The sequence below is a fragment of the Argentina anserina genome, chromosome 6 (genome assembly GCF_933775445.1).
Source record: "Argentina anserina chromosome 6, drPotAnse1.1, whole genome shotgun sequence".
Taxonomy (NCBI): domain Eukaryota; kingdom Viridiplantae; phylum Streptophyta; class Magnoliopsida; order Rosales; family Rosaceae; genus Argentina; species Argentina anserina.
In genome coordinates this window covers 15,155,836-15,176,681 of record NC_065877.1, presented here as the reverse complement: position 1 = coordinate 15,176,681, position 20,846 = coordinate 15,155,836, and the positions used below count along the sequence as shown (strand labels likewise).

Genomic DNA, 20,846 nt, shown 5'->3' with positions numbered 1-20,846 from the left:
TCATGAGAATAATCTCGGTTGTTTAAAATTAATGGTACCAAGGACTGCAGGTTCGAATTAGAATTAGAAAATAAATTCAACATTAGGAGAATAGATTGAAGAAATTCGCACATTATTTGATTTCTGCCTACCAAATCAGTCAATACACAATAAAGTGATAATTCTGAAGGAAGATTCTTTATTTTTGAACAATGAGATATGAAATTTTTTTCATTCGAAACAATAGTTTTTTTTTTCTAATACACGATTCATAAATGCATTAGGTGGCATCCAGGTTCATGATGGACCAGGTTCAGCTCCATCATGTAGCGCACAACAAATGGTTGCTTTGTGATGCCCCTGATACACCCTTATATCTTCTCCAGTGGACAAGTTCCAAAGCCTTGCTGTTGTATCAGAGGAAGCTGCAATGACAAGTATTGTATTATCATTATCATTATCATAACAGAATTGAGATGCACACTTATCGCACACATCAGGAAAAAAAAAGTTACCTGTAATAAGGTAGGCACCATCGACGGAGAAAACACAGTCCCAAACCCACCGTTGATGCCCTAGGAAGTAAGGAAATAATTTATTATATAGCTTAAAAAAATTAAGCAATCATCAGGTTTGTAGAGTAAAGTAAATGTTAGAACTTTGGGAGAGTTTTGTAAGACAGATACCTTCTAGAGTTTTTTCTAATGTGAAGCCATCAACGTTCCATATCTTGACAGTGTTGTCAGAAGAAGCAGTGGCTAGATATCTGAAAGTATAAATCATCAAAAAAATTATCCCAATGACATGTATTGGCTGTTACTTTAGAAATCAAACCTGTGGGGTTCACAGAACTCAGGTGAAAGTAGACATTTGAGGATGTATCCCTTGTGTGCTTGAAGCTTATGAAGTGGCTCAAAATTTGTCATAGTCTGGAAGAAAATGTGCTCGGCATCAAAATAATCAAGGCAATATTGATTAATAAAGTGAACGAGCTGTAGATATTACCTGTGTCCCTCGCAATAGGCGCCAAACATAGCATGTCCCATGATTATTTGCTGCAACAACCAAGCTCCCATCCCACATAACTGTTAATGACCTTACAGCAGTATCCACTTCTGGAACCTAGGATCATGTGAAAGATACTTTCATGTTGAACCTACTCATATAGGGGTGAAAGAGTGTGCAGTTGTGCACTGCTTTCACAAGTAAAATGACTGGATTCTGGGATTCGTTCTCACAAGTAAAAAGACGGGATTCTGGGATTTGTTCATGTCATTTGATAATTGAGTCTATACAACTTAAGATATTCCTTCAACCTATACCCTATAAAATAAGTAAATAACTTGTTTTGGCGGGACCTTCACATGTCAAACTTTTATCACCAAAGACCAACCTCACTTGCATACAAATATCATCAGGTTTTCTAATCAGAAAACTTGTCATCAGGTTTCAATGAAAGTATAGAAGGGTAGTGATATGCTTAGCACCGCAGCTTCCCATTTTTATCCAAAGTAACTACTGTACTATAAGCAATCACTTTCCTACTTACCATCCATATCTACAGAATACTGGGCACCACTTTGTTCTTATATATCAATTTCTTTTATGGTTAAACACACACACACACACACACACACAAACCAGTATGTAAAATAATGCAACACATGTACAAGATAGTACAATTTTCTCTTTTCCCTAAACCTACCAAAACTATAGGTGATCACATGAATGCAGGCATCTGCCGAACAAAATCTTTTAGAAAAGTATAGCATTCAAAATTGTGATGAAGATAAAAACAAAATATCAACATTTTCAATAAATCATCATAGGATGTATATATTCACTTATACAGGAAATACAATAGTTCTATATGGTGAATCATACCAATTCACAACTGCAAGAATTCGCTGTCAGATCCCAAACACGGATATTGCCATTTTGGTCCCCAGATATTAGTTCAGTCTGCAAAACCACTCATATAAATATATTATCTTCAAAATATGGACAAACAATCAAAATTACACGATAAGCAAGCTATGAAATAAAGTGTCCATTAAAGTTACTTGGTCACTGAAAATGAATGTTTCAAATATATTCAGTTATACATTTAGAGCAACATGTTAAAATGGGTCTGAGGAAGCATAATGACAACACTCACCCCCCCAAACCCCCAAAAAAAAAAAATTTAAAGAGCACAATGGTAACAGAGATCGCCGCTGTCCCAGAAGCAACAACTTGAGACATTAGTTAATTCTTAAACCTACCTCAAGATAGGTCAAAGTGCAGTTGGTGAATATAGACAGTCTCATAATTCTTAATCTAAAGTATACGCTAGCAGCATATTTTGAAAAAAGTAAATAAATATTCACTTCAATCCTATAGAAATAATTGATGCAAATAAATATTCACTTAAATAAATATTTTTGTTTAACTGGCCAATGTTTACAAACTTCCATTTGGTACAATCCAAGTAAGCTAAATAAAATCCGACTAATCCCACAATGTCTTGGAGATCTTTTTGAAAGAAAGAAACACAATAATCTATGTGACAGAAATAAAAAAATAAAAACTTTTATGCACAAACAATAGCCACGCTACTTCAATTCCTACTTATTTATCTTGACATCAGCATAAATGTAAAGACCACGACACAATTATATATTTATGTCTAACACATGACAAGGCAGATACAATGCTTAACCTGATTTGGGTGCAGCACAACAGTGTTAACAGCTGCACGGCTTTCATATTCCCTTTGGCAACCTGGAGCTCTGTGATTACAACAACACATTAGATGCCAACTACGGGGAAAACAACTTGATAGTAGAAACTTAGGTAACAGAACTTCCAAATATTACCTCAAATCCCAAATTTTTACTGTTCCGTCCTCAGAACCTGAATACATCCAGTTCCCATCACATTGAAACCCCACTGCCATCACGTTATTTGTATGTGAATCATAGCTCATCACCTGGAATACAATTATACGAAAATTAAACACTCATAAAGTGAAGGATGGACAACAAAACTGAATGATAGAGACAAACCGGCTGAGGGCTGTTTGAATTAACATCAAACAATCGAATATGAGGATTGCCCGCTGCAGCTAGGAACCGCTTATCCGGGGTTATCTCGAGCCTATTTACTTGCTACACATTACAAACATCCCAATCAGATCCATCATTAATTCACTCAACATCAAATACATCCATCAGAAATGCTCTAAACTCTCCAGACAAAAACATGAACAAACAATCATCAAAAGTACACGAAACTCGAAAACCAACAATTCCAAACTGTTATATTTGACTTACAACTCTCTTGATCACAACATTCTATGATAAAACATTGTATTTAACAGGTTCACATATACAACATAAGTAGAAACAAATTAGTATATAAAGTGAGGGACTAACTGAATCAGGGTATTGGATGGTTCGGTAGCAGCGGCCACTTTTGGCCTCCCAGAAGCGAATGGTGTGATCATAGCTCGCCGTCGCAAGTATCACCGACGGTTGTTGGCTCATCGTAGCTTCTCTTTCTGATAGCGATCAAAACTCAACTAATCAAACAGACAACGACATAACTGAAACATGAATCCGAGAAAAACCAAGTGGGGTTGAGATTGAATACCCTGTTCATAAAATCAAAGAGTTGAATTTGGGATTGTATGGATGGGAGATTGGTACTTGAATCAGGGTTTTGGAGGGGGGGGGGGGGGGGGGGGGGGTTTGGTTTGGAGAGAGCTCCAAACTGCGCTGGAATTTTGTGGGCCTCGCTTTATAGTTTTCTGTTTTCACAAGCTTTTTTTAAAGTTGGTCTTTTTTTTTTCTTTTAGATTTTAAATTGGGAGAATTACCCAAACAATACCTCAATTTTATACCTCACTATTCACTAGTATGAACCACTTTTCATACCCAACATCAATAACGACGTTAACTCTATGTGACATATTTTTAGGTATTTTAGGCATCTTCTATTTTGAAACATCAGCTAGCTAATTTGAAAATTTAGGAAGCAAATTGCTTAATCTTGAAACTTTCAAGTGGATGTAATTGTAGCAAGTAGGCTAACATTAGCTAGGATTGTAAATTTGACAATTTAAACAAGTTCACAGTAATCACTTATGCTCAAACTAAATACAAATTAATATATTAAAAACCTCAAAGAAAAGCCTTGTGTCATATACGATAGCTTCTTCCACGCTAGACCGAAACCATAACCCAAGTCTCTTCTTTACGAATTTCTTCACATAATGTTTATGCAGTGAAAAGTAAGTCATGATGTGTAATTAAATTTAGGGTGTGACAATTTCACCATACTAATTAATAAAAGTAATTAACTTGTTTTAATTTTGTTCATATCTTAAGTTTTCATCGTTACTTTAGTCCTACGGTTGTGCTGGCCTCTCGCTAGAACTTTCCCTCTTAAATTATGTTGTTGCACATTCTTCTATTCACCGAAAATAAAAACTTCCGGTGCATACCACACAAAATATCGTAAAATTTTCAGGTTTAATCATCCTATTGCATGACATCTAAGGTATTTGGTTCTTGCTTATACTGACTTCCCACTTGACTTTCCTTGCCTCACGTTTCTCACACATTGACATGGTGCAAGGTGGTACCATACCATGCGCGCGCGTTTTAGCCTATGTTATTAGGCCCTTAGCAAGGGTGTAACACTCATATGCATGGAATGGGCTCCAGATGGAGGCTCATGCGTCCCAATTACTTGTCTATGTTGAATTCATACGTGCTCATTTTGATGAAATTGACCAATGTAGGAAAGGTTCATTCGGTTATGAATTCAATTATGATCTAAAATAAACATAAACGGTGAAAGTGTGAAACGAACAAGAAAACATGGAGTATGATCAAATTCTTGTCGAGTCACAATTTAAGTCATAAACTTATGATCTCTTGCCTATCATTCATAGATAAGAACAACTCGGATCGACTTAACTCTAATTGAGTAGTTTATGTTTTGATGTAGACAGAGATTTATTGTAAAATGGAGAATGTCTCAAAATCTCAATTTGTATTCTCCAAGAGTACGTTCATATATTTGTCCAGTAGTATCATGTCTCTTACAAGCTTTCCCGCGCCGTGACATTAACTCCATTTGCTAAGTTAAGAAATTAAAATAACGAAGTCCTAAACTAGCTAGAGTGAATTAATATGTACTCATCAAAGTCCTTTTTTATTCAGACAAAAAAAAGAGTCCATCTTTATGGTTATAGGGATTTGCAATATTAGGACAGAGATGTTTTGGAAATGACAGAAACAAAAGCAAGACATGGACATGGAAACTCAAAGTGGACAACCTACAATCAAAGTTTCTTAGTAATTACCATGCAAATACCAACACATCCTCACTCGTGCTGTCTCGGAAAAATGAAACTATATAAAGAAGCTAGATAGGGTTTCGATCATGAAATATTAAAGCACAGTATGGGATCATCTCTGGTCAACATCACACCACCTCTAGGGTTCCCTTCCCATCCCTCCTTCATTACTCATCAATCTCCTTCTTGTTTTTTTTTTTACAAGCTGCAGGATCTGAAATTCGCCTGATAATGTTATTCTAACCTAGCTAGCTAATCGTACACATACATCGATTAATATTAGAATCGAGTTGCACATTATATATAGATGCACATGGAGATGGACCACACATATATACATAGTGTTTCCCACCCCACTCCGATCGATCATGTTTTCTTCATGCAATTTATGTGTTATATACTGAAATTGTGCTTAAATGTTGGACTGGAACCAAAGAGCTGCTTGCCTCTTTCTCAACTCCGAAGAGATCGAACTGAAAAAGATGATATATATTTGATAGAAGCTGGTACCAATGAGGGTTTGAATTTGGTGGTCCTATAATTAAGTACACGGTTTTGTGTTTCTAGTGTGTTTTGTTACTAATTATTAATTTGTTAATTTAGTTACTCTTATATCACGCTAAGTCGAGTGATTTGTAGTTGTTATTCGTAACTAGCCATTGAGATTAAACATGATTTGTCTTTCATTGACCGACAGGAGAATTTGAGGTGTTGAGGAATTCATATGAGATACTGTTAAATCATTCCTCCATTTTACGTTTTCTTTTAATTTAGTACTTGCATGAAATTTTTGCAATTAAACGAGTTATAATAATTAGAATCAGGTCTGAGCATGTCTTAGCTTCATGATGGATGTCAGACACACATAATAGCATGAACACTTTGTCACAGTGTACTTGCATATGCACTCCTTCATTCGATTTCCAACTAGTTATTGATGAATTTAAACTAACTTCGGGCAGCTTAATTATATGTTTAAGTTCATCCTTAATTAGGATTATACTTTACTTGCACTCGTCATTTTTATCCAGCCGCACAATCCCAATATATAGTTATATACCACATAACGGAGACTGAGATTGATAAAGCATTTGGACTAGTGCTGAATTCTCACTAAAAATGGGAAGAAACGTTACTGCAATCACCTAATTTCCAGTCATAGATAAAACAAGAGCCTACCACATAAAAACTTTTTTTTTTGTTAAACAACATAAAAACATATATATGAAGCTCTTTCTATTTCACTATCCTTGTAATAAACTAATAATGAGTGAAGTGGGTAAATAGTACGTGTTGGTTCAACATCATTTCTGATCGAAAGTTTTTTAAAAACAGTCCACCGATTATGGATGACTAAGAATATTGGTGTATGATATATTAAAAGTACAAGATTGGTACATCATCTATCCAAATCGGCCTAGTTTGTGTACATGGCGTTAAGATCGCCGTCAGTCACCGTGGTCTTAATCAAATTTGCAGGGGTATTATGGTCACCTCATCATCTTCCTCCATTTAACTAATCACATGAATCCCAGCTCCATTCCAGTTCCAATATGGTTCAATTCTAGAGTATGGATTTGTTCTTTAAATTGAATTCAAGCAAGTAAAACTATCGGTCTCTCAATTCATTAGTTTAATACCAACTGTTTACAGTGTATCAAATGATCTAAGCAGGGTAAGTTTGGCAATTAGTGGCTTTATGGTTTATATATTGCCGTATAATATAACAGAGTTCTGACATCCATTAACAATTGCAGGTTCCTCTTTGTGTAAATCAGGTGATACTTGCGTTATTCAATAAACCTGTATTTAATTATGTTAAACAGCGACAAGTGTGGCCCGTGGACCAACTGTACCGATATTGTCCCAACTTAGCAACCTCACAGGTGTTGGGTTTTAATCACAAAAGGTCTCGGTACAATTGGTTATTATTCACCCACTTATAAACTTTATTTTCTTTGTCACATCTTAGATGTGGGATCTTTCCTCTCCAACACGCCCCCTCATGTGCAACCTAATTTTTAAGTCTGCACGTGACAGATTAACATCCCACATACTGTGACGAAATAAACCAAGGTCCAGTAACCAACGACACTTAGTGACCATCCAATCGGAAACTCTCCGATGACATGATAAAGTGGCACCCAACTCGGGCCCACGGCAAATTGGAGGCGCGACTGGAGAGGGACTCGCTCTGATACCATGTTAAACAGCGAAAAGTGTGGCCCGTGGACCAACTGTACCGATATTGTCCCAACTTAGCCACCTCACAGGTGTTGGGTTTTAATCACAAAAGGCCTCGGTACAATTGGTTATTATCCACCCACTTATAAACTTTATTTTCTTTGTCACTTCTTAGATGTTGAATCTCTCCTCTCCAACAAATTAATTACACGCATACTTGCTGGAAATGAAAACCATGCAATAGCTACACCCCATCCCCCACAATGAATCATAAATTTAAGGAAGACAGAGAAGTAATGAATCATCTAACAATGACTGAGTTAGATAAACATAATTTGGGCAGCGAGGGTTCAAGTAAGACCACTTCTTTGTCTCAAACTTCGAGTTTCCAGCTGATACAACATACACTGATATGTGAAGAAGAGGAATAGTCAGAAGATGGATAAGTTTCTGATGCAGCTGAGGCATCCGGTTATAAGAGAATTCCTGAGGTTTGTTTGTAATGGTGATACAACAAATAGATTCATCTGTGCTTTACGCCTCAAGTGCTGCATCATATTTATTAGTTCTGGTGTCTATACAGAGCTAAACCATGTCTTCTTCTCCACCGCGAACCCATATCTGAAGCACCGCTCATTTCCCGCCATGCAAATGTGCCTCCCAGCCCGCTCCCCCAGTTGGGAGGAAGATGATTAGGTGACCATTATACCCCTGCAATTTTGACCAAGTTCATGTTGGTTGACGGAGATCTTAACACTATGTACATAAACTAGGCCGATTTGGATAGATGATGTACCAATCTTGTAATTTTAATATATCATACACCAATATTCAGAGTCATCCATAGTTTGTAGACCACTTTTAAAATTTTGCCTTTTTGATCCGCAAGAAGTTAAGTCAGAAACTCGGAAAATATTTATGTCTTGATGTACTTGTGTGCGATTATTTTAGGCTTTTCTGCTTGGCAATCATCATTTCACCTTCAATTTCATTCTGATCGATCATATACAGCATTTGGAATACTACTGTGGAAAAACAGTATCTCATATACAGTTTTGTAGGGTCGTTTTGGCCATTATCGATCTGAGAAAGCTAAGCCACTCGATCTATTCCTCAGTTAGCACGAGCTACCGAGTAGCTAGAGTACGTACGTAGTATTAGCATAATTAATTAAAATTTATAATTTTATATCATCGGGTTTCTGTTTTATAACTTTCAGGAAATAATGTGCATGCAGTCGGGTATATTATATCTTTGTAAATCGAAACTAACCTTGTTTGATCATGGAACAGAACAAAATTCACCGAGGATTTCGACGAGATAAATCTTTTTCAATTTTATTGGCTGATTTGGCTCATATAGAATAGATGTTCTTATTGCCCCTCAGTTTCAAGTTTGTTTTGGCCAACTTTACTAGTGAATGTACGTGGTATATTTTGTGCTTTTACTCCGGTAAATAATTAGATTTTGATCGATGATGTCACATACCAAATTTACCGGTGGCTGAGTCGCTCTATAGATGATCAATTAGTCGGAGCAGTGGTGTTTCAAGGGACCATGGTGTCATTGGTGTGTTTTCTTGTACAGAAACTAAATAGCCAAATTGTTCAAGAATGTGCCGAATCAATAATCAATTGGATTGTTACAGGAGTGAGGCCCTCCTCACTGTTTATGAAGGGGACTTGACCGTACCTATGTCTGCATGTATATATGCCGTTTGAAAAGTTTTGCAGAAAACGATTAATCATTAAAATGCATGTATACCCATATCTCTATACACGCACTGTATAAATACATGGATGGTAAGGAGCGAGGGAAGTTGCGAAACCCACATACATGGGTATCTTATGGTTATGGTACTACAGATCGACAAGTTATAGCAGATTCTCTGTGTCCCTCTGCTTGGTCGATCGATCGATACTATTACCAGAAACCTTTCTTCCCCAAATATTTACCTCCTCAAATCTGAGACGATCGACGACCTAGGGTTTCATTCCAGTCATGGTCTATCTTTTGGGCGAGTAAAACAAAATACAGCTGCGTGTGGATCCCAGGCAAATCTAATGGTGTAAACTACACAGTTTAAGTGTTTTTTTAATTTGACTGGTGTTAATTAAATTTAATACAGTAGTTCAGTAGATGGTGACCTGCAGATATATAATACTGTGGAAGAGGCTGGTTTAGGGTATAGAGGGCATCATGTAGATATGGGGTACGTACAATTATGCAGTTTGCGACAGTATCAATATCGCATGCAGTTGGCTCAACTCAACCGACCAGCTGTGCTCGCGCATCAATGGAAATGTTGGACTTCTCTCTAAATTAACTAAACATGATGTTTTGGATTCATGTAGGTTTTGAAATGAATATAAGATCAACAAGACACACATTCTGTGAAACTCGATCTAGGTCGTCTAGTTGGGATGGGTGCCTTGAAGTGAGATTTCTGACCATAAATAACTTTACGTTCATACCCTTTTCTTATTCTCGAATGTAGTAGTGAAACAGATGAATTCAATTTGGAACCTCAACAACGAAATATGGTTGTGATTCTACAGTATGTACATACGATCCAGTAAATGAACACAATGAGGATTCAATTACTCAAATTAAGAATATCACATGAAATATTACCCACTGAAAATTAAAGTTACCTAACTTTCGATACTATCACAATGCTAAATAAACTATAGAAATCGACTTGGTTTACATACATGCCGTTAACTCCTTGTTTACGGAGTATGTCATTATCATCTAAGTGAAGGGTAAACACATATTTTGACAGGCATAAATGCCGATTTGCACCCTAAACTTGGTTGAAATTGTCAATTTGCACCCCGAAATTACATTTGAGTCAATTTACCTCCTAAACTTGGTAAAAATTGCTGATTTGCACCCCATCCGTTAAATTTCACTGTTTCTATCCAATTTTGCGTCACATGTCATGCATTTAAGGGGTAGTATTGTCATTATATATATTTTTTTTCTTAAAAAAAAAATAAAAATATTCTTTAAAATGAGGATTATTTTGTTAATCAAATTATTTATTTACATCTTTTTTTCTACCTACTTAACCCTACTTTGAATTATATATTCAATATACCCACCCATTCAAATATAGTGTGTTGTGTATAAATATATTTTTATATGTACACATTGTTGGAGGATGAACAAAACGAGAATAATAACGACGTAATAGAACAGAACGTAACCGTTTATTTATTGATAATGAGACCAATATATAAGCATTACATAACCACAATCTCGTAGGATTCAGAGTCCTAATCTATTACAGAGATGCGAATCTATCTAACAGAAAATCTAATAAGACTAAGACACACACAATGGTAGAATAGTAATTCTCTCGGAACACACATTTATTTTTAATTTTCAATGTATTTATTTATTTATATTTTTCTAATATCTTTTAACATACCATATCACATAAAATAATAAATATATAAATCAATAACATGTTTCGAAAAAACAAACATTGTAGCAAGTGTTCCTCTTAAATAATTTTATTAATTTATTTCATTATTCAATATGAATAAATATATAATGACAATACTACCCCTTAAATGCATGACATGTGACGCAAAATTGGATAGAAACAGTTAAATTTAACGAATGGGGTGCAAATCGGTAATTTTTACCAAGTTTAGGAGGTAAATTGACTCAAATACAAGTTTGTGGTGTAAATCGGCAATTTTTACCAAGTTTAGGAGGTAAATTGACTCAAATGCAAGTTCGGGGTATAAATTGACAATTTCGACCAAATTTGAGGTGCAAATTGGTATTTATGCCTATTTTGGCATTCCTAACTCAGTATTCTCCTCCTCCACTGTTTATTTTTGCTGCTCTGACCAAGCAACCTCTCAGGCAGAGATCGAACCCCCAGCCATATTCTCCGACACCCAACTGTGATCCTCTTCGAAACTTTAGCCTCACCCACACCAACAGCGTGATCATTCACGTCTTCTCCATCTTCGTGCATCACCGCCAAGGTCGCCGACACTAAGCCCCCTTGCCTCATATTCTGTTTCTTGTTCAAGATCTAACAGAACCCCACCCTATGTCTTTGATTCTGCTTCATGATCCACCTATGCAATCTCTGATCTCTCTCTTCATTTGATATTATTGTGTTCTTTTGCTTTACAGATTGGGGATGTGGAGCAAGAGAGGAAGAGATAACACTCATCCCGAGTGGCTTTGAAATCTACATGAAGGATGTTGTCTATTGGATCATTGGATGATTGGGTCAGCTACTGATTGGAAGGTATGACGACTATGGAGGTGTAATCAGCCATATGGATGATGAGTCTATGCACTCTAATTGTTTCATCTCTAACCTTTGCAATTGCATTTTGTAAATTTAAAAGCTTCAGGGATCACTACGATATTTCAAACCATAATTCTAAAATTATGATGAAGTAGTATATGAATTCTAGTGGTGGTAGTACATGTCTGTAGTTCATTCCCTCTTGTTAATTGTTATTCTTCCATCCTTTCTTCTTCTTCAACTGAAAACTGATGGACAGGGGGATTGCAGCCAATATATACTCTCGCTGAGAATGTCACATACAATTTCGAATTGGTGTCTCCTAAATCTCTCCTAATCAACCAAAATAGAGAGACTGGGTCTGGGACTCTACTTTTATTTGGCAATCCTTATTGAATAGAGGAAGAGACGAGTATGCCCCTACAAATATGATGGAAAACATAGAAACTAACGGAAAAGTTAATAGATGTAGATATATTAGGTTTAGTTTTCAACTTTATTTACTATTGTGATAGTTTCAAAAATTAAGTAACCTTAATTCTCAATGGTCAATATTTCTTTAAAATTTTCCGTTACTCAAATCAATGAAATGATCGAGATGTTTGTATGTGAGGTGTGTGATAGACAATGACAAAGATGACTCTTATAATGATATTGTACGGTAGAGATCGAGGGTGAAATATTATAATGACTTAACGTACTTGGAATTTGAATGAAACTTCAAAACCATAACTATTTCATTATATATCGGTACAAATACACATATTCAACATGAGCACTACAAATTAGAACAATTTAGTTGTCGAAGTATGCCTACATTAGCTATAGATAGATAAGGGCGGGTAATTTTCAGGGTAATTTTCATGTCAAACCTGCAGTTTAGATTTCACTTCTCTCCTAGGAATCCTAGCTAGTTTCCTTCGGCTTTTGGACTATAATATATATATATAAATAGTGTTGGACACTCTGTAACTTCATCGGTGATTTCTCTTATTGCTTTTGCTTTAGTCGGTTTGAATTGTTAGAGCAAGATATGTTTTTGCTTTCAAAGAAATAGTCTGCATATTCAGATGAGAAATTTTAAATACATATCCCTAAATACTTAATACACACCTATTATTTAATATACCACTCATTTTATTTATCATTCTAATTTTGTACTAGATACACAACCCAAAGTGCCTAAAATACTTATAATTTCATATGATTTTTTATATATAAATGTTTCATATAATTAATATGTACAAAGATATATTGAAATTTTATACAGGTCAATATATATTGATTATCAAGAAATTCTTACATATTATTGTTCTTCGAATCCTTAAACATGAAAAACGATAAATATATTCTTCTTTGTGTTTGATAATTATATTTACCTATTCTTCATATTCATCATCGATTTTTTTTACGAAGAGTAAATTTGTAATTTAATAAAATGAGAAGATTTTTTTTGAGTAAAAATATGAGAAAATCATAATGTCTTAACATAAATTACGTTGGTTTGACATTCTAACTTAGGAAATTATGATATTTTTAAGAAAGAAATAAATGGATGAATTGATAATCAAAATTTTCCACTTAATTTTTCATTAAATACATGTAATCTCTTTCCTTGCAAAAACTTACTTAATTTCTTACATTATTAGTTTCTCAAAATTTATTTTCTTAGTTAGAGGTATGTTTTGGTCATTTCTCATTCATATGAAATTTGATTTGAAACCTAGAAAAATATGTATGTGTATTAAGTAATTAGGGGTGTGTATTTAAAACTTCTCTATTCAGAGATATACTAATATCGCAGCTTTTAAAACACTATTTGCCAGTTAGTGTCTGATTTAGTACTTTTTTGTAAAGAGACGTATTTCTGAAATTATTTCAAGTATTTGTATTCAAAGGTTTAGATTTAATGTGTCATCTCCGTTATATTCAACAGTTTCATTTAGTAAGTCTTGCAAAGTAGCCACCACTACCAGAAAAAAGTCTAAAGCGACGAATTGTTTTCATCGGCTAAGAGCCCACTTTCCTCGTATGATCACCAAAACGACATACATTTCGTTGTTTGTGCGCCGTGGCTTAAGTACCAAAACGACGAACGTTAAGCCTTTGTCATTTAGCTTCTAACTTATCAGACGAACTGTAATTAGTCATTATCTTCTATGACGACGAACATTTATCACTCTTATAAATAAACATAAACCCTCTATTTCAAAAACAATATAAATAAACATTGTATTCTCTCTTTCATCAAAGGATCAAATTGTGCATTTCAATTTAATTTGAATTATAAAGATATGTGGTACGTATGTACTAAATTTTGAAGTAAATAGAACTGAGAGCTGAAGCAGTTCATACCCACTAAAATATAAAAGTCAAATTAGAAAAGGAACACGGTTCTGATCTCAGATTCGTCTGAAGAAATTTACTCAGAACCACATACAGTCATAATTCTAGGTGTTATGCCATGTATGTCACATATATGGCTATATATATGTACACATCGTTCAATTTTTTGTCAAATCATGTAATTGTTTCTGAATTTAACATTCCTTAAAAATTGCTAAATTAGTTTAGAATTCCTCGACCGAAGTAGGAAATATTTGCTCAAAATTTCATCATAATTATTGTTCCAAATCTAATGGTTCTAAGTTTTTCTTCAAAAAAAAATTTATGTAATTTAATTCATGTAAGTTTTAAGTAATATATACTCTTCATATCCAGAGCGAAGGTTCGCTATAAAATTACATGGTGAAGTTCTTTATTTGACTCAATTTTTTTATTACATTTTCACATCTCCACCATATGTATCTTAGAACATAATATATAAATCAGTCGTGCAAAAATTCGTTCAATTTGATGATTGTTTAACCTTCCGTAATCGTGATTTACACGAATTATTCATGTTAAACAGTTTTGGTTCGTTCAATGATTTAATAATGTTTCAATACATTAACGACCATCAAATTGGATGAAACTTTACGGGAGTGAGATATACATTATGTTCTAAAATCTATACGGTGGAGGATATGGAAATGTGATCGAAAATCGAGTCAAACAATGTACTTCACTTTATAATTTCAAAGTAAATATAATCAGCCTTAATCCAAAGCAAAGCTTTGCTTTGGAATTATAAAAAAAAAAGTTCAAATTTTAGCTCATTTTTTCTGCCAAATATTTCCATCATAAGCCATTCAATATTTAGGTATATATAGTAAAAATCATATGTACAAAGTTTTATCCAATTTAGCAATAATTCGAGTTTTATAAATTGATATTTACACGAACAATTCACATTGACCAATTTTGATTGTGGCATAGAAGTGGTTTGGGGACCAAATTAAAGGAGTTTTTACTTCTAGATATGTGCAACAACTACCATGAGCTCTATCACATCAAGCTAGTTTTTGGGTGTTTGAGGGAGCATATTGACAGTCTGGTGCGATTTTGCTTGCCCTTTATGAAGTTTTGTCTTGCAGGAAGTCCTGGCTGGTTTAATGAAGATATATATGCGACTTATCGACATTTGGATGGCGACAACGGAGTAGGGATATCATGGCCGGCAGAGGAAGCTGGCAGTGTAGTGGTGGAACACACAAGAAGTGGCAAGTGAGCCCAAAAAGCCCGAACTCGGCACATACACGACCTGTTTGAAATCGGCTCGGCACGGCCTGATCATGTTATTTTAATGGGCAAGAGTGCAAGACTGTGTCTAGATATTTTAGACCATGGGCTCAGCCCGAGCTCGTTATAGGCTGGCCATGATAAATTCATGGGCCAGCCCGTTAAACACATATTTTATTATATATATATTTATTTATTTATTTAAATAATTATAATAATCAGAATTGAATATTAGACCTTTTAAATATAAACCTCTTGATTATTTCATTATTTTAACTACATTATTTCATAAATATCATCAAAGTAATGATAAAAAATCATAGTTTTGACATATAATATTTTAGAAAACAATTATCAAATGTGTTGTAATATTTTATTTATTTTACTATTTTAAATATTTATATAAAATAAATATTCTAATTACACAATTTTTTTTATGTTAATTGTGTTTTATTATATTAATGGGCCGGACCGGCCCACTTCGTTTCCCGGCCCGACATGGGATTGGGCCATGAGCCGGGCCGGGCTCAATATTTAAGCAAATAGACTGGCCCGAGCTCGACACGAAAAATAAATGGGTCAGCCCAAACACGACACGAGCACGGTTTTAGTCCGCTTAAAATGGGCCGGACCGGTCCGTTTGCTACCTCTAGAATAAACTATGTCTTTTATGTTGTTAAGGCTTGGGCTATGTGCTGGTTGACTCGAGGCTAGTCTGCCTGTAATGTTGATCTTGTCCCAAGATGAATTTAGGTTCGGTCCTGGTAGCATGTTGGGCTTGTCCTAACTTATTTTTTAGTTTTTTTTCTTTAAAATTCATATAACTATAGCATGTTAGGTTATATTATACTTTGCCATTGAGCTGGAGTATTTGAATATGAGTGGCCTATCCTATGCATCACTATGTGTATACACCATGACATCTTGTCTTATTTTGAAAGAGGTGATATCTGATAGAACATGTAATAACCTAGGTAGCACAGACACGTCCCTCAGCTACCGTATCGTGTGTCCAATATGGACACGGACACGTCCGAATACGCTCATACACGAGTATCAGAAATGGACACAGCCCAGACACGCGAGTATCTACATCGGACACGCCCCAACTCGGCCCAGACATGCGAGTATTCGCATCGGACACGCGGACACGCACTAACTCATGATAAAAATAAAAGTGTTTATGGTGAGATTCAAACTTGGTCATCCAAGGCACCCAACAACTCCTCAACCATTTCAACAGATTCAGTTTTTGTTATATTTATGCACACTTTAATATATATAAGAAGAGAAACTCGTGATAAAAATAAGAATGCTTGTGGTAGGATTCGAACCTTGGTTATCTAAGGTACTTATGAAGTCCTTAGTCATTTTAACAAGTTATGTTTTCATCATTTTAATGCACACTTTGACATATATATACATCTAAATACTTCAAATTTATAAATTAATTTTAAAATAAATAAATATATATTAAAATAATATTTAATTAATGTGTTCACCACGTGTCCGTGTCCAAAAACATTCGATATGCCGTGTCTACGTATCGGATACGATTCGATACGGACCATCGTGTATGTATCCGTGCTATTTAGGTAATAACCATCCTGGCATGCACGTGCGTTCAACGAATATATTCATCTTTAAAAAAAAATTCATTGTTTTTTAAGCGGAAAAAAATATCTTTATACTAATATGAGTTGTCTAAAAAAGTCAAAAAGTATATTCACTCACTAGACATCCATTTCATTTTTTTTGTATTTCATTATTCATTCCGAACTCTACATGTTGTTAAACTTGTATTCTTTGCTCAACTGTAAATAAGATTTCACAACATATCGGTTTAGACAAATTTATTCAAATAAGTAATCATTAGAACAACCAATTGTAATCAATAAAATACATCAACTCCAGTTAATTATTACTATAAGAGTCTAACAATGAAAACTCATTTTCAAGTAAATAATATTAGGAAAAATGAAAGATTTTAATTGGTAGAAGAGAGAGAGGGAGGTATGTATATGATGTTGAGAATTGGAGGTTGGGAGGTAGAAGATAGTGGTGTCTTTGATGTCTTCACGTTAAACCTAAACCTTGGTTATTTTAATTATTATTGAATGATTATTACAAAAATAAAATAATTAAACATTTTTATTTTTATCGAATTTAATATCTAAAATTGTCTTTTTATAAGATGATACATATGTAATCTAATAATTAAGAAAATAGTAGAGGTCATATAAGCAATTGTCGAGGTCCCAATGGCAAAAGGAATAATGTTATGGGTGTTCCAAAATTATTACTCGACGAGATTATACCAAATAGAATTACGGTACAAATTAGACATGTATTCATAATTCATTTACTTATATGGCATGAAATTTTGGAATTAAGGTTACAAATTTTAGGACTGATTGAGCGTATGGTCTAAAACAGGGAAGTAGACGGGCACAAAAAGCACTCGGTAGGTCCGTAGGTGATTCTATTATTTCTCTCTTTTCCCCTTGCCTTTACTACTCACTCTGTTCCGTCCACTCCCTTCAGCCATCTTGTACTCTCTCTCTCTCTCTCTCTCTCTCTCTCTCTCTCTATAAAAGCAACCTCACCCAACAAAACTATTCCCCTCCTCTTTCACAGTACCAAGCTTTTAACCATGGCTGAGTACCCCTACTCATCAAATTTCTTCACAGGTCTCTTCAAATTCAACCCTCTCCTTCATCATCACCACCGTGAACACCCTCTAATTTCAAACCCTCCTCCGCCTCCGCAAGCACAACCACAACCTCTACCTCCCTATGCTCACAACTTCTTCAATATCGACTACAATCAGAACCAGAACCAGTACTCTTCGTTTTACTCCACCCAAACTACTCATCATCAACCCCCTTCTCCACCTCTCAGAGAAGCCCTCCCACTCCTTAACCGCTTAAGCCCAACAAAGTATCATGAAGACCACGAACAAGCGCGTCATCACCAGCACGAGTACTACTCCTGTAGTACTGATCAAATGGATGTGGATGACAAGATCAACAAACCACACAACCAAGAAGACCAAGAGGAAGAGGATGAGGCTAGTGTGACTGTTGCACTTCACATAGGACTCCCAAGCCCTAGTGCAGCTGAAATGGCATCTGTGCTTTCTGCAGCTTCTTCTTCCTCAGAGATCAGCACAAGTCATGACAAAGATCTTGTAAATGGAGATCATGGTGATGATTCTACTGGGTACCCCATGAACAGATCTTCTCTGAACAAGGGTCAGTATTGGATCCCAACTCCTTCACAGATTCTCATTGGTCCTACTCAATTCTCTTGCCCTGTCTGCTACAAGACCTTCAACAGATACAATAACATGCAGGTAAACTAATCAATTATATATCTTTAATCTGTAATTTGGAGCAATAACGATTAGAAACCCAATAGCGGATGAAACCATGGTCTCAATACCCATATCCCCTTATCTTCTTCTTCTATACGAGGTTCCTGTTTACTCATTGTTTTATTTGTTTCTGATTTTCTTGTCTGAATATCATCCTGTGCTGGATTAGAGTCCTGGCCTCTGAATATCCTTGTTCATCTTTAATCTTATTTATTTTTTAGTTCACATAATTCCTGAAAAGTATTTTATCAACGTCGTCATCGTCATCGTCATTTTTTGCTTTTGTTTTTGCATGGTTTATGGGAATTGGGTTCGAGTAAATCTTTTCTGATTCAGTTCAACTGTGGGTAGTGATTGAACAACACAGGCAATGTTCCTTATGCCTTTAGTACTTCGAAGTCTGTGCTGCTCCGATCCTAAATACATACTGGCAGGAGCTAAAAATCTTACAGTCTTTCACAGGAGAGGAGAGACCGGTCATGGCATTATTCAATTCCAGTATCAAATAAGGTCGTTCAATTCGGTCTGCATTCAAAACAGTTCTTGGTCATGAAAACCCCATACATAGTATATCTCAAGTACTCCGTCCTCTCAATCAACAAAGTCTTGCAAACGTTCTCTTCATCTAGTGTTTTCTAAATCTTATTCGATCTGTCTTCCTTTTTCTGGCAGATCTTTTCAATTCAAAGACTTGAAATCCTGACATAAGCAGCTCATATCCAAATGAAGGTGTAATTTAACTAATCTTTTTGAGTAATTCGGCTTGTATGGGTTCGCTTGAAAATGTGTAATTTTTCTAGCTTAAAAACATTTTCACAATTCCTCTAGAGAAAAGGAAAACATGTCGTTGTTCTCAAAGGTAGTTTTACGATTGAATGACAATATGTTGGAACTTCTACTAATATAGCTTGATATATATCCAATGTTGGGTCATATCACAGTTAGCACATATATATTAGGTTGTCTAACAGTGGTAGATACTTGTAGATGCATATATAAATATTAGGTTGTCTAATAGTGTCGATACTTGTAGATGCATATGTGGGGGCATGGATCTCAATACAGAAAAGGGCCCGAGTCTCTAAGAGGAACTCAACCAACAGGCATGCTTAGGCTTCCTTGCTATTGTTGCACACCAGGTTGCAGGAATAACATCGATCACCCAAGAGCGAAGCCACTGAAAGACTTTAGAACCCTCCAAACACATTACAAGAGGAAGCATGGAATCAAGCCTTTCATGTGCAGAAAATGTGGCAAGGCATTTGCAGTGAGAGGAGATTGGAGAACCCACGAGAAGAATTGTGGGAAGCTTTGGTATTGCATTTGTGGCTCTGATTTTAAGCACAAGAGGTCTCTCAAAGATCATATTAAGGCCTTTGGGAATGGACATGCAGCTTATGGAATTGATGGGTTTGAAGAAGATGATGAGCCTGCATCTGAAGTTGAGCAAGATAACGATTAATAATCAAGGCAGCAATAATGTTAATTATTAGTACTAAGAGGATATAATCATCTAGACATTGACATAGCTAGCCATGGGTTTCTGAGTAAAAACTAGGTAAGCATCATTTACTCGGAGAGTCGCTACTTTCTTCTTTATTTATCTATTTGTTATCTTCCCTGTTTTCTGTCAATCTTTCCAAAAAGTAGTTCTTCTCTCGGTTTTAAGAACCAAAAACATGCATTACATGCATGCAAGTTAATTTGTTATTTTTATGATGCCATCGCCCTACTAATTTTTCTTAATTATGTGATATTCTTGCTTTATTTGTTTCGTTGTTTAATTTAACCTTGATTAGAATTCATGATAACAAAAAAATCAGAAGAACTCGGTCTGACTTGTGGAGGGTAACGTACTATATTTATCAATTTTTCTCCAAAGAACAAAACAAAACATATATGTTCGTAATTGCACACAGGTAGCAGTGAAATATACTGAATAAATCAACTTATGCAAATAGCTAGTAAATTTAAGCATATATATAGGATGCATGTTATATATACACTGATATGCTCTTTAAAATTGACATGTTTCGATAAAATTTAAGTAGTTATTA

At 35.2% G+C, this 20,846-nt stretch overlaps 2 protein-coding genes across 2 annotated transcripts; one reads left to right on the top strand and one right to left on the bottom strand.

Annotated features, from left to right (window-relative positions):
- Positions 1 to 55: 55 nt before the first annotated feature.
- LOC126798077 (target of rapamycin complex subunit LST8) lies at positions 56 to 3,692 on the bottom strand. The gene is made up of 11 exons (XM_050524910.1): positions 3,613 to 3,692; positions 3,396 to 3,520; positions 3,027 to 3,128; positions 2,838 to 2,950; positions 2,681 to 2,750; positions 1,864 to 1,941; positions 985 to 1,101; positions 814 to 908; positions 666 to 745; positions 495 to 554; positions 56 to 404 (listed from the first exon to the last, which is right to left on the bottom strand). Exons 2-11 carry the CDS (start codon positions 3,504 to 3,506, stop codon positions 277 to 279), a joined length of 954 nt encoding a protein of 317 aa, XP_050380867.1. The 5' UTR covers positions 3,507 to 3,520; positions 3,613 to 3,692; the 3' UTR covers positions 56 to 276.
- A 14,312-nt stretch (positions 3,693 to 18,004) lies between these two features.
- Positions 18,005 to 20,415, top strand: LOC126798074 (zinc finger protein WIP2). Its single transcript, XM_050524907.1, has 2 exons — positions 18,005 to 18,768; positions 19,823 to 20,415. Exons 1-2 carry the CDS (start codon positions 18,067 to 18,069, stop codon positions 20,249 to 20,251), a joined length of 1,131 nt encoding a protein of 376 aa, XP_050380864.1. The 5' UTR covers positions 18,005 to 18,066; the 3' UTR covers positions 20,252 to 20,415.
- Positions 20,416 to 20,846: the final 431 nt, after the last annotated feature.

Coding starts and splice junctions, on each gene's coding strand:
- LOC126798077 (XM_050524910.1), bottom strand. CDS start 3,506: ATGAGCCAACAACCGTCGGTGATACTTGCGACGGCGAGCTATGATCAC. Junction 746..813: donor GAGTTCTGTGAACCCCACAG/GTTTGATTTCTA, acceptor TTATACTTTCAG/ATATCTAGCCACTGCTTCTT. Junction 555..665: donor ATTAGAAAAAACTCTAGAAG/GTATCTGTCTTA, acceptor CTTACTTCCTAG/GGCATCAACGGTGGGTTTGG.
- LOC126798074 (XM_050524907.1), top strand. CDS start 18,067: ATGGCTGAGTACCCCTACTCATCAAATTTCTTCACAGGTCTCTTCAAA. Junction 18,769..19,822: donor ACAGATACAATAACATGCAG/GTAAACTAATCA, acceptor CGATACTTGTAG/ATGCATATGTGGGGGCATGG.